This window comes from Salmo salar, chromosome 13 (assembly GCF_965601325.2).
Source record: "Salmo salar chromosome 13, fSalSal1, whole genome shotgun sequence".
Lineage (NCBI taxonomy): Eukaryota > Metazoa > Chordata > Actinopteri > Salmoniformes > Salmonidae > Salmo > Salmo salar.
Genome location: NC_138303.1, coordinates 5,321,274 through 5,335,722, shown reverse-complemented (window position 1 = coordinate 5,335,722; position 14,449 = coordinate 5,321,274). Strand labels below are relative to the sequence as shown.

At 43.8% G+C, this 14,449-nt stretch overlaps 1 protein-coding gene across 1 annotated transcript in view; it reads left to right on the top strand.

Moving 5' to 3' along the window:
• Positions 1-2,697: 2,697 nt before the first annotated feature.
• Positions 2,698-14,449, top strand: part of LOC106593983 (plexin-B3-like) — a 157,743-nt gene continuing 145,991 nt past the window's right edge. Inside the window, exons 1-4 of the mRNA XM_045692794.2 lie at positions 2,698-3,197; positions 9,139-9,299; positions 9,595-9,742; positions 10,055-10,119. Coding sequence (XP_045548750.1) covers positions 3,045-3,197; positions 9,139-9,299; positions 9,595-9,742; positions 10,055-10,119 — 527 coding nt within the window. The 5' untranslated portion in view covers positions 2,698-3,044. The remainder of the gene's footprint in view (positions 3,198-9,138; positions 9,300-9,594; positions 9,743-10,054; positions 10,120-14,449) is intronic.

Sequence of the window (14,449 nt, the reverse complement as noted above, 5' to 3'; positions counted from 1 at the left end):
TGTTATACTACTATAGAACCTGTTATACTACTATAGAACCTTTTATACTACTGTAGAGCCTGTTATACTACTGTAGAGCCTGTTATACTACTAGTAGAACCTGTTATACTACTATAGTAACCTGTTAAACTATAGAACATGTTATACTACTGTAGAACCTGTTATACTACTATAGAACCTGTTATTCTACTGTAGAACCTGTTATACTACTGTAGAACCTGTTATACTACTGTAGAACCTGTTATACTACTGTAGAACCTGTTATACTACTATAGAACCTGTTATACTACTATAGAACCTGTTATACTACTATAGAACCTGTTATACTACTATAGAACCTGTTATACTACTATAGAACCTGTTAACTACTATAGAGCCTGTTATACTACTGTAGAACCTGTTATACTACTATAGAACCTGCTATACTACTATAGAACCTGTTATACTACTGTAGAGCCTGTTTACTATGAGCCTGTTAACTATAGAACCTGTTATACTACTTAGACCTGTATATACTATAGAACCTGTTATACTACTGTAGATACTGAACCTGTTATACTACTATAGAACCTGGTATACTACTGTAGAACCTGTTATACTACTATAGAACCTTTAATACTACTGTAGAACCTGTTATACTACTATAGAACCTGTTATACTGCTGTAGATCCTGTTATACTACTATAGAACCTGTTATACTACTATAGAACCTGTTATACTACTATAAAACCTGTTATACTACTATAGAACCTGTTATACTACTATAGAACCTGATATACTACTATAGAACCTGTTATACTACTATAGAACCTGTTATACTACTATAGAACCTGTTATACTACTATAGAACCTGTTATACTACTGTAGAGCCTGTTATACTACTGTAGAACCTGTTAAACTATAGAACCTGTTATACTACTGTAGATCCTGTTATATTACTATAGAACCTGTTATACTACTGTAGAACCTGTTATACTACTGTAGAGCCTGTTATACTGCTGTAGAACCTGGTATACTACTGTAGAACCTGTTATACTACTGTAGAACCTGTTATACTACTGTAGAACCTGTTATACTACTGTAGAACCTGTTAAACTACTATAGAACCTGATATACTACTCTAGAACCCTTTATACTACTATAGAACCTGTTATACTACTATAGAACCTGTTATAGTACTATAGAACCTGTTATACTACTGTAGAACCTGTTATACTACTGTAGAAGCTGTTATACTACTATAGAACCTGTTATACTACTATGGAAACTGTTGTTCTACTCTAGAACCTGTTATACTACTGTAGAACCTGATATACAACTGTAGAACCTGTTATGCTACTGTAGAGCCTATTATACTACTGTAGAGCCTGTTATACTACTATAGAGCCTGTTATACTACTATAGAGCCTGTTATACTACAATAGAACCTGTTATACTACAATAGAACCTGTTATACTACTATAGAACCTGTTATACTACTATATAACCTTTTATACTACTGTAGAGCCTGTTATACTACTGTAGAGCCTGTTATACTACTGTAGAGCCTGTTATACTACTGTAGAACCTGTTATACTACTATATAACCGTTATACTACTGTAGAACCTGTTAAACTATAGAACATGTTATACTACTGTAGAACCTGTTATACTACTATAGAACCTGTTATTCTACTGTAGAACCTGTTATACTACTGTAGAACCTGTTATACTACTGTAGAACCTGTTATACTACTGTAGAACCTGTTATACTACTATAGAACCTGTTATACTACTGTAGAGCCTTTTATACTACTGTAGAGCCTGTTATACTACTGTAGAGCCTGTTATACTATTGTAGAACCTGTTATACTACTATATAACCGTTATACTACTGTAGAACCTGTTAAACTATAGAACATGTTATACTACTGTAGAACCTGTTATACTACTTTAGAACCTGTTATTCTACTGTAGAACCTGTTATACTACTGTAGAACCTGTTATACTACTATAGAACCTGTTATACTACTATAGAACCTGTTATACTACTATAGAACCTGTTATACTACTATAGAACCTGTTATACTACTATAGAACCTGTTATACTACTGCCTGACCGAGGCCTGTTATACTACTGTAGAACCTGTTAAACTATAGAACCTGTTATACTACTTTAGATCCTGTTATATTACTATAGAACCTGTTATACTACTGTAGATACTGTTATACTACTATTCAACCTGTTATACTACTGTAGATCCTGTTATACTACTATAGAACCTGTTATACTACTGTAGATCCTGTTATACTACTATAGAACCTGTTATACTACTATAGAACCTGTTATACTGCTATAGAACCTGTTATACTACTGTAGAACCTGTTATACTACTGTAGGACTTGTTATACTACTGTAGAACCTGTTATACTACTGTAGATCCTGTTATACTACTGTAGATCCTGTTATACTACTATAGAACCTGTTATACTACTATAGAACCTGTTATACTACTATAGAACCTGTTATACTACTATAGAACCTGTTATACTACTGTAGAACCTGTTGTACTACTGTAGAACCTGTTATACTACTGTAGAACTTGTTATACTACTATAGAACCTGTTATACTACTGTAGAACCTGTTATACTACTGTAGAACCTGTTATACTACTGTAGAACCTGTTATACTACTGTAGAACCTGTTATACTACTATAGAACTTGTTATACTACTATAGAACCTGTTATACTACTGTAGAACCTGTTAAACTACTATATAGCCTGTTATCCCTCTATCTATAGTGGTACCCTGTTACCCTGTGTGTCCCTCTGTAGTTGTACCCTGTTACCCTGTGTGTCCCTCTATAGTGGTACCATGTTACCCTGTGTGTCCATCTATAGTGGTACCCTGTTACCCTGTGTGTCCTTCTATTTATAGTGGTACTATGTTACCCTGTGTGTCCCTCTGTAGTGGTACCCTGTTCCCCTTGGTAGTATTTTCAGATTTACCCTGTCTCTCCCTCTCTGGAACTGGAAGTGTGTCCCTCTGTGTACTCCGTAGAGATGCCCATGTTGGAGGGGGAGGAGGGGCTGAGGCTGTGGCACCTGGTGAAGTCCAGCGAGGAACCAGAGATTCCCAAACACAGCAGCGTGAGAGAGAGGGAGAGGGCCAAGGCCATTCCAGAGATCTACCTTACACGTCTACTATCGATGAAGGTAGGTACACACACAAACATGCACACACACACACACACACACACACACACACACACACACACACACACACACACACACACACATACACACACACACACACACACACACACACACACACACACACACACAGAGAGAGAGAGAACGCTTTCAGGTTATACCAGAGTGCATATCATTAGTATTGTTAGTATTGTTAGTCCTTGCCGATGACAAGCATACCCATAACATGATGCAGACACCACCATGCTTGAAAATATGAAGAGTGGTACTCATGTTTGGGGCAAATCCAACAACACTTTGTATTCAGGACAAAAACTGAATTGCTTTGCCACATTTTTTTGCAGTATTACTTTAGTGCCTTGTTGCAAACAGGAGGTATGTTTTGGAATATTTGTATTCTGTACAGGCTTCCTTCTTTCACTCTGTCATTTAGGTTAATATTGTGGAGTAACTACAATGTTGCTGATTCATCCTCAGTTTTCTCCCATCACAGGCCTTAAACTCTAACTGTTTTAAAGTCACCATTGGCCTCATGGTGAAATCCCTGAGCGGTTTCCTTCCTCTCCGTCAACTGAGTTAGGAAGGACGCCTGTATCTTTGTAGTGACTGGGTGTAGTGATACACCATCCAAAGTGTAATTAATAAAAAGGATCGGACCCTTTTTTTCAATTTTCACCTAAAATGACATACCCAAATCTAACTGCTTGTAGCTCAGGACCTGAAGCAAGGATATGCATATTCTTGGTACCATTTGAAAGGAAACACTTCGAAGTTTGTGGAAATGTGAAATGAATGCCCTACTGTCGGGAGGAGGAGGGGAGCAGGCCCTACTGTCGGGAGGAGGAGGGGAGCAGGCCCTACTGTCGGGAGGAGGAGGGGAGCGGGCCCTACTGTCGGGAGGAGGAGGGGAGCGGGCCCTACTGTTGGAGAAGGAGGGGAGCAGGCCCTACTGTTGGGAGGAGGAGGGGAGCGGGCCCTACTGTTGGAGAAGGAGGGGAGTAGGCCCTACTGTCGGGAGAAGGAGGGGAGCAGGCCCTACTGTCTGGAGAAGGAGGGGAGCAGGCCCTACTGTCTGGAGAAGGAGGGGAGCAGGCCCTACTGTCTGGAGAAGGAGGGGAGCAGGCCCTACTGTCTGGAGAAGGAGGGGAGCAGGCCCTACTGTCTGGAGAAGGAGGGGAGCAGGCCCTACTGTCTGGAGAAGGAGGGGAGCAGGCCCTACTGTCTGGAGAAGGAGGGGAGCAGGCCCTACTGTCTGGAGAAGGAGGGGAGCAGGCCCTACTGTCTGGAGAAGGAGGGGAGCAGGCCCTACTGTCTGGAGAAGGAGGGGAGCAGGCCCTACTGTCGGGAGGAGGCGGGAAACGGGCCCTACTGTCGGGAGGAGGAGGGGAACGGGCCCTACTGTCGGGAGGAGGAGGGGAACGGGCCCTACTGTCGGGAGGAGGAGGGGAACGGGCCCTACTGTCGGGAGGAGGAGGGGAACGGGCCCTACTGTCGGGAGGAGGAGGGGAACGGGCCCTACTGTCGGGAGGAGGAGGGGAACGGGCCCTACTGTCGGGAGGAGGAGGGGAGCGGGCCCTACTGTCGGGAGAAGGAGGGGAGCGGGCCCTACTGTCGGGAGAAGGAGGGGAGCGGGCCCTACTGTCGGGAGAAGGAGGGGAGCGGGCCCTACTGTCGGGAGGAGGAGGGGAGCGGGCCCTACTGTTGGAAGAAGGAGGAGAGCAGGCCCTACTGTTGGGAGAAGGAGGGGATTAGGCCCTACTGTCTGGAGAAGGAGGGGAGTAGGCCCTAGTGTCTGGAGAAGGAGGGGAGCAGGCCCTACTGTCTGGAGAAGGAGGGGAGCAGGCCCTACTGTCTGGAGAAGGAGGGAAGCAGGCCCTACTGTCTGGAGGAGGAGGGGAATGGGCCCTACTGTCGGGAGGAGGCGGGAAACGGGCCCTACTGTCGGGAGGAGGAGGGGAGCGGGCCCTAGTGTCTGGAGAAAGAGGGGAGTGGGCCCTACTGTCGGGAGGAGGAGGGGAACGGGCTCTACTGTCGGGAGGAGGAGGGGAGCAGGCCTTACTGTTGGAAGAAGGAGGGGAGCAGGCCCTACTGTTGGGAGAAGGAGGGGAGCAGGCCCTACTGTTGGGAGAAGGAGGGGAGCAGGCCCTACTGTTGGGAGAAGGAGGGGAGCAGGCCCTACTGTTGGGAGAAGGAGGGGAGCAGGCCCTACTGTTGGGAGAAGGAGGGGAGCAGGTCCTACTGTAGGGAGAAGGAGGGGAGCATGCCCTACTGTAGGAAGAAGGAGGGGAGCAGGCCCTACTGTTGGGAGCAGGCCCTACTGTAGGGAGAAGGAGGGGAGCAGGCCCTACTGTTGGGAGAAGGAGGGGAGCAGGTCCTACTGTTGGGAGAAGGAGGGGAGCAGGCCCTACTGTTGGGAGAAGGAGGGGAGCTGGCCCTACTGTTGGGAGAAGGAGGGGAGCAGGCCCTAATGTTGGGAGAAGGAGGGGAGCAGGCCCTACTGTTGGGAGAAGGAGGGGAGCAGGCCCTACTGTAGAGAGGAGGGGAGAAGGCCCAACTGTAGGGAGAAGGAGGGGAGCAGGGCCTACTGTTGGGAGAAGGAGGGGAGCAGGCCCTACTGTAGGGAGAAGGAGGGGAGCAGAGCCTACTGTCTGGAGAAGGAGGGGAGCAGGCCCTACTGTAGGGAGAAGGAGGGGAGCAGGCCCAACTGTAGGGAGAAGGAGGGGAGCAGGGCCTACTGTTGGGAGAAGGAGGGGAGCAGGCCCTACTGTAGGGAGAAGGAGGGGAGCGGGCCCTACTGTCTGGAGAAGGAGGGGAGCAGGCCCTACTGTCGGGAGAAGGAGGGGAGCAGGCCCTACTGTTGGGAGAAGGAGGGGAGCGGGCCCTACTGTAGGGAGAAGGAGGGGGGCAGGCCCTACTGTTGGGAGAAGGAGGGGAGCAGGCCCAACTGTAGGGAGAAGGAGGGGAGCAGGGCCTACTGTTGGGAGAAGGAGGGGAGCAGGCCCTACTGTAGGGAGAAGGAGGGGAGCGGGCCCTACTGTCTGGAGAAGGAGGGGAGCAGGCCCTACTGTCGGGAGAAGGAGGGGAGCAGGCCCTACTGTTGGGAAAAGGAGGGGAGCGGGCCCTACTGTCGGGAGGAGGAGGGGAGCGGGCCCTACTGTCGGGAGAAGGAGGGGAGCGGGCCCTACTGTAGGGAGAAGGAGGGGGGCAGGCCCTACTGTTGGGAGAAGGAGGGGAGCAGGCCCTACTGTCGGGAGAAGGAGGGGAGCAGGCCCTACTGTCGGGAGGAGGAGGGGAACGGGCCCTACTGTCGGGAGGAGGAGGGGAGCGGGCCCTGCTGTCGGGAGAAGGAGGGGAACGGGCCCTACTGTAGGGAGGAGGAGGGGAGCGGGCCCTACTGTAGGGAGGAGGAGGGGAGCGGGCCCTACTGTAGGGAGGAGGAGGGGAGCGGGCCCTACTGTGGGGAGAAGGAGAGGCAATGGGGTAAAACCATTTTAAAAAATGACATGCCTTCTTAAAACTGGTTATAATTAATTTCATTTCTGTTTGTGATATTAAGATTCTAACAATGATGTGTTATATAGACTGGTGTGTTATATAGACTGGTGTGTTATAGACTGGTGTGTTATAGACTGATTTAGACAGTGTGTTATATAGACTGGTTTGTTATATAGACTGATTTAGACAGTGTGTTATATAGACTGGTGTGTTATAGACTGATTTAGACAGTGTGTTATATAGACTGGTGTGTTATATAGACTGGTGTGTTATAGACTGATTTAGACAGTGTGTTATATAGACTGGTGTGTCATAGACTGATTTAGACAGTGTGTTATATAGACTGGTGTGTTATATAGACTGATTTAGACGGTGTGTTATATAGACTGATTTAGACAGTGTGTTATATAGACTGGTGTGTTATATAGACTGATTTAGACAGTGTGTTATATAGACTGGTGTGTTATATAGACTGATTTAGACAGTATGTTATATAGACTGATTTAGACAGTGTGTTATATAGACTGGTGTATTATATAGACTGGTGTGTTATATAGACTTATTTAGACAGTGTGGTTATACAGACTGATTCAGACAGTGTGTTATATAGACTGGTGTATTATATAGACTGATTTAGACAGTGTGTTATATAGACTGATTCAGACAGTGTATAGACTGGTGTGTTATATAGATTGGTGTGTTATAGACTGATTTAGACAGTGTGTTATATAAACTAGTGTGTTATACACACTGGTATGTTATATAGACTGATTTAGACAGTGTGTTATATAGACTGGTGTGTTATATAGACTGGTATGTTATATAGACTGATTTACACAGTGTGTTATATAGACTGATTAAGACAGTGTGTTATATAGACTGATTTAGACAGTGTGTTATATAGACTGATTTAGGACAGTGTGTTATATAGACTGATTTAGGACAGTGTGTTATATAGACTGGTGTGTTATATAGACTGGTGTGTTATATAGACTGGTATGTTATATAGACTGATTTAGACAGTGTGTTATATAGACTGGTGTGTTATATAGACTGATTTAGACAGTGTGTTATATAGACTGGTGTGTTATATAGACTGGTTTGTTATATAGACTGGTGTGTTATATAGACTGATTTAGACAGTGTGTTATATAGACTGGTGTGTTATATAGACTGGTATGTTATATAGACTGATTTAGGCAGTGTGTTATATAGACTGGTGTGTTATATAGACTGGTTTGTTATATAGACTGGTGTGTTATATAGACTGGTTTGTTATATAGACTGGTGTGTTATATAGACTGATTTAGACAGTGTGTTATATAGACTGGTGTGTTATATAGACTGATTTAGACAGTGTGTTATATAGACTGGTGTATTATATAGACTGATGTAGACAGTGTGTTATATAGACTGGTGTGTTATGTAGACTGGTGTGTTATGTAGACTGGTGTGTTATATAGACTGGTATGTTATATAGACTGATTTAGGCAGTGTGTTATATAGACTGGTGTGTTATATAGACTGGTTTGTTATATAGACTGGTGTGTTATATAGACTGGTTTGTTATATAGACTGGTGTGTTATATAGACTGATTTAGACAGTGTGTTATATAGACTGGTGTGTTATATAGACTGATTTAGACAGTGTGTTATGTAGACTGGTGTATTATATAGACTGATGTAGACAGTGTGTTATATAGACTGGTGTGTTATATAGACTGGTGTGTTATATAGACTGATTTAGACAGTGTGGTTATAGACTGGTTTAGACAGTGTGTTATATAGACTGATTTAGACAGTGTGTTATATAGACTGGTGTGTTATATATACTGATTTAGACAGTGTGTTATATAGACTGGTGTGTTATGTAGACTGGTGTGTTATAGACTGATTTAGACAGTGTGTTATATAGACTGTTGTGTTATATAGACTGGTGTGTTATAGACTGATTTAGACAGTGTGTTATACAGACTGATTTAGACAGTGTGTTATATAGACTGGTGTGTTATATAGACTGATTTAGACAGTGTGTTATATAGACTGGTGTGTTATATAGACTGGTGTGTTATATAGACTGGTGTGTTATATAGACTGGTGTGTTATATAGACTGATTTATAAAAAGTCAAGGACGGAGGGGGCGTGACTTTAAAAATGGCAGAGTTATAAAATAATTCAAATTCATGAGCAGTCAGGCTGTAACACAATGTGTAGTAAGTCAAAGGGTATGAGTACTTCCTGAAGGCGCTGCAGATGGTATAGTATACACCTAGCTGTGTGTCTAGAGGACGTTGTCTCTGTCCTCTCTAGGGGACGCTGCAGATGGTATAGTATACACCTAGCTGTGTGTCTAGAGGACGTTGTCTCTGTCCTCTCTAGGGGACGCTGCAGATGGTATAGTATACACCTAGCTGTGTGTATAAAGGACGTTGTCTCTCTCCTCTCTAGGGGACGCTGCAGAAGTTTGTAGACGATGTGTTCGTAGCCATCCTCAACACCAAGCGCCCTCCTCCTATTGCTGTGCGTTTCTTCTTTGACTTCCTGGATGACATGGCAGAAAAACACGGCATCGACGACCCCGATACCGTGCACATCTGGAAGACCAATAGGTCAGTTTGTCACTTGTCCTGGTTATTGGTTTTTATCCTTCTATACATTTTAAATACAATTCAATGAAATGAAACTCTTCCCTCCTCTTCTATGTTAAAAGTACACTGCAGAGAGAAATTTGATTTTCGACGGTTGAAAGATTGCGATCGGTGACAGAGCAAACTGACTGATCACCTCGCATCCTAAATAACGAACTCACTATGTCCGTGATCAACGACTGAACAAATGTGATATTGTTTTTAAAAATATGTTCTATGTCCTTTCAGTAAGAATAGTGTTTGTGTTCCCTCCCAGCCTGCCTCTGAGGTTCTGGGTGAACATTTTGAAGAATCCTCAGTTCGTATTTGATGTCCAGGTGACGGACAGCGTGGACGCCGTCCTCTCTGTCATCGCTCAGACGTTCATCGACTCCTGCACCACCACCGAACACAAAGTCGGACGGGTCAGAAACACTTGTCTCTCTCCTCTCTAGAAAAACTTTATTTTGTATATATATTTTGTTTATTATTAATAATACCCAAGTTTCAACATCTTGAATGTGTGATATTTATTGATGGTTTTTTCAGAATACAGTAGGGAGAAATCAGTCATCAACAATACAACGATATTGATTCAGATTCTTAGCTCTTGTCGTTTCTCATCAGGTCTGTCCGGACAACTTTAGCCTGTGAGAACCGGTTAAGGAAAAGGAGTCTTGTATTTTATAATCCATATTAACACGTGTAGTGATGCCGGTGGTTTTGTTGACCTGCAGGACTCTCCAGTGAACAAGCTGTTGTACGCCAGAGAGATCCCCAGATACAAGCAGCTGGTCGAGAGGTGAGACAAACTGTAGTGCTTGGAGTCGTGACAGATTTGAGTTGTGCTGATGTCTGTGAAACAGGAAATCACCCTGCTATGTGAAGTTCTACGGCTGGGTCGACCTTCACTCTGTGACTGATCCAAACTAATTAATGTCAGACTGTAGACTGGAATCGCACTCCTCTCTGCAGACTGGAATTGCCCTCCTCTCTGTAGACTGGAATCGCCCTCCTCTCTGTAGACTGGAATCGCCCTCCTCTCTGTAGACTGGAATCGCCCTCCTCTCTGTAGACTGGAATCGCCCTCCTCTCTGTAGACTGGAATCGCCCTCCTCTCTGTAGACTGGAATCGCCCTCCTCTCTGTAGACTGGAATCGCCCTTCTCTCTGTAGACTGGAATCAATGATAGTTTTTTGTGTTCTGTGGGTATTGTTCCAGGTATTACAGTGTTCTGTGGGTATTGTTCCAGGTATTACAGTGTTCTGTGGGTATTGTTCCAGGTATTACAGTGTGTTCTGTGGGTAATGTTCCAGGTATTACAGTGTTCTGTGGGTATTGTTCCAGGTATTACAGTGTTCTGTGGGTATTGTTCCAGGTATTACAGTGTTCTGTGGGTGTTGTTCCAGGTATTACAGTGTTCTGTGGGTGTTGTTCCAGGTATTACAATGTTCTGTGGGTATTGTTCCAGGTATTACAGTGTTCTGTGGGTATTGTTCCAGGTATTATAGTGTGTTGTTCAAGGTATTACAGTGTTCTGTGGGTGGTGTTCCAGGTATTACAGTGTGTTCTGTGGGTATTGTTCCAGGTATTACAGTGTTCTGTGGGTATTGTTCCAGGTATTAAAGTGTTCTGTGGGTATTGTTCCAGGTATTACAGTGTTCTGTGGGTGTTGTTCCAGGTATTACAGTATTCTGTGGGTATTGTTCCAGGTATTACAGTGTGTTCTGTGGGTAATGTTCCAGGTATTACAGTGTGTTCTGTGGGTAATGTTCCAGGTATTACAGTGTGTTCTGTGGGTAATGTTCCAGGTATTACAGTGTGTTCTGTGGGTATTGTTCCAGGTATTACAGTGTTCTGTGGGTATTGTTCCAGGTATTATAGTGTGTTCTGTGGGTATTGTTCCAGGTATTAGTGTGTTCTGTGGATATTGTTCCAGGTATTATAGTGTGTTGTTCCAGGTATTACAGTGTTCTGTGGGTGGTGTTCCAGGTATTAGTGTGTTCTGTGGGTATTGTTACAGTGTTCTGTGGGTAATGTTCCAGATATTACAGTGTGTTCTGTGGGTATTGTTCCAGGTATTACAGTGTGTTCTGTGGGTATTGTTCCAGGAATTACAGTGTTCTGTGGGTGTTGTTCAAGGTATTACAGTGTTCTGTGGGTATTGTTCCAGGTATTACAGTGTTGTGTGGGTGGTGTTCCAGGTATTACAGTGTTCTGTGGGTATTGTTCCAGGTATTACAGTGTTCTGTGGGTATTGTTCCAGGTATAACAGTGTGTTGTTCCAGGTACTACAGTGTTCTGTGGGTATTGTTCCAGGTATTACAGTGTTCTGTGGGTATTGTTCCAGGTATTACAGTGTGTTCTGTGGGTATTGTTCCAGGTATTACAGTGTTCTGTGGGTATTGTTCAAGGTATTACAGTGTTCTGTGGGTATTGTTCCAGGTATTACAGTGTTCTGTGGGTATTGTTCCAGGTATTACAGTGTGTTCTGTGGGTATTGTTCCAGGTATTACAGTGTGTTCTGTGGGTATTGTTCCAGGTATTACAGTGTGTTCTGTGGGTGTTGTTCCAGGTATTATAGTGTTCTCTGGGTATTCTTCCAGGTATTACAGTGTTCTGTGGGTGTTGTTCCAGGTATTACAGTGTGTTCTGTGGGTGTTGTTCCAGGTATTATAGTCTGTTCTGTAAGTATTGTTCCAGGAATTATAGTGTTCTGTGGGTATTGTTCCAGGTATTACAGTGTGTTGTTCCAGGTATTACAGTGTTCTGTGGGTATTGTCCCAGGTATTACAGTGTTCTGTGGGTATTTTTCCAGGTATTACAGTGTGTTCTGTGGGTGTTGTTCCAGGTATTACAGTGTGTTCTGTGGGTGTTGTTCCAGGTATTGCAGTGTGTTCTGTGGGTGTTGTTCCAGGTATTATAGTGTTCTGTGGGTATTGTTCCAGGTATTACAGTGTTCTGTGGGTGTTGTTCCAGGTATTACAGTGTGTTCTGTGGGTGTTGTTCCAGGTATTACAGTGTGTTCTGTAAGTATTGTTCCAAGTTTTATAGTGTTCTGTGGGTATTGTCCCAGGTATTACAGTGTTCTGTGGGTGTTGTACCAGGTATTACAGTGTTCTGTGGGTGTTGTTCCAGGTATTATAGTGTGTTCTGTGGGTGTTGTTGCAGGTATTATAGTGTGTTCTGTGGGTGGTGTTCCAGGTATTATAGTGTTCTGTGGGTATTGTTCCAGGTATTATAGTGTGTTCTGTGGGTGTTGTTCCAGGTATTGCAGTGTTCTGTGGGTATTGTTCCAGGTATTATAGTGTGTTCTGTGGGTATTGTTCCAGGTATTACAGTGTTCTGTGGGTAATGAACCAGGTATTACAGTGTTCTGTGGGTATTGTTCCAGGTACTACAGTTTTCTGTGGGTATTGTTCCAGGTATTACAGTGTTCTGTGGGTGTTGTTCCAGGTATTACAGTGTTCTGTGGGTGTTGTTCCAGGTATTACAGCGTTCTGTGGGTATTGTTCCAGGTATTACAGTGTTGTGTAGGTATTGTTCCACGTATTATAGTGTGTTGTTCAAGGTATTACAGTGTTCTGTGGGTGGTGTTCCAGGTATTACAGTGTGTTCTGTGGGTATTGTTCCAGGTATTACAGTGTTCTGTGTGTAATGTTCCAGGTATTACAGTGTTCTGTGGGTATTGTTCCAGGTATTACAGTGTTCTGTGGGTGTTGTTCCAGGTATTATAGTGTGTTCTGTGGGTATTGTTCCAGGTATTATAGTGTGTTCTGCAGGTATTGTTCCAGGTATTACAGTGTGTTCTGTGGGTATTGTTCCAGGTATTATTGTGTGTTGTTCCAGGTATTACAGTGTTCTGTGGGTGGTGTTCCAGGTATTACAGTGTGTTCTGTGGGTATTGTTCCAGGTAGTTACAGTGTGTTCTGTGGGTATTGTTCCAGGATATTACACGTGTTCTGTGGGTGGTGTTCCAGGTATTACAGTGTTCTGTGGGTATTGTTCCAGGTATTACAGTGTTCTGTGGGTATTGTTCCAGGTATAACAGTGTGTTGTTCCAGGTATTACAGTGTTCTGTGGGTATTGTTCCAGGTATTACAGTGTGTTCTGTGGGTATTGTTCCAGGTATTACAGTGTTCTGTGGGTATTGTTCAAGGTATTACAGTGTTCTGTGGGTATTGTTCCAGGTATTACAGTGTGTTCTGTGGGTATTGTTCCAGGTATTACAGTGTGTTATGTGGGTAATGTTCCAGGTATTACAGTGTTCTGTGGGTATTGTTCCAGGTATTACAGTGTTCTGTGGGTGTTGTTCCAGGTATTACAGTGTGTTCTGTGAGTATTGTTCCAGGTATTATAGTGTGTTCTGTGGGTATTGTTCCAGGTATTACAGTGTTCTGTGGGTATTGTTCCAGGTATTACATTGTGTTCTGTGGGTATTGTTCCAGGTATTACAGTGTGTTCTGTGGGTGTTGTTCCAAGTATTACAGTGTGTTCTGTGGGTATTGTTCCAGGTTTTACAGTGTGTTCTGTGGGTGTTGTTCCAGGTTTTATAGTGTTCTGTGGGTATTGTTCCAGGTATTACAGTGTTCTGTGGGTGTTGTTCCAGGTATTACAGTGTGTTCTGTGAGTGTTGTTCAAGGTATTATAGTCTGTTCTGTAAGTATTGTTCCAGGAATTATAGTGTTCTGTGGGTATTGTCCCAGCTTTTACAGTGTTCTGTGGGTGTTGTTCCAGGTATTACAGTGTTCTGTGGATGTTGTTCCAGGTATTATAGTGTGTTCTGTGGGTGTTGTTCCAGGTATTATAGTGTGTTCTGTGGGTTGTGTTCCAGGTATTATAGTGTTCTGTGGGTATTGTTCCAGGTATAACAGTGTGTTGTTCCAGGTATTACAGTGTTCTGTGGGTATTGTTCCAGGTATTACAGTGTTCTGTGGGTATTGTTCAAGGTATTACAGTGTTCTGTGGGTATTGTTCCAGGTATTACAGTGTGTTCTGTGGGTATTGTTCCAGGTATTACAGTGTGTTATGTGGGTAATGTTCCAGGTATTACAGTGTTCTGTGGGTATTGTTCCAGGTATTACAGTGTTCTGTGGGTGTTGTTCCAGGTATTACAGTGTGTTCTGTGAGTA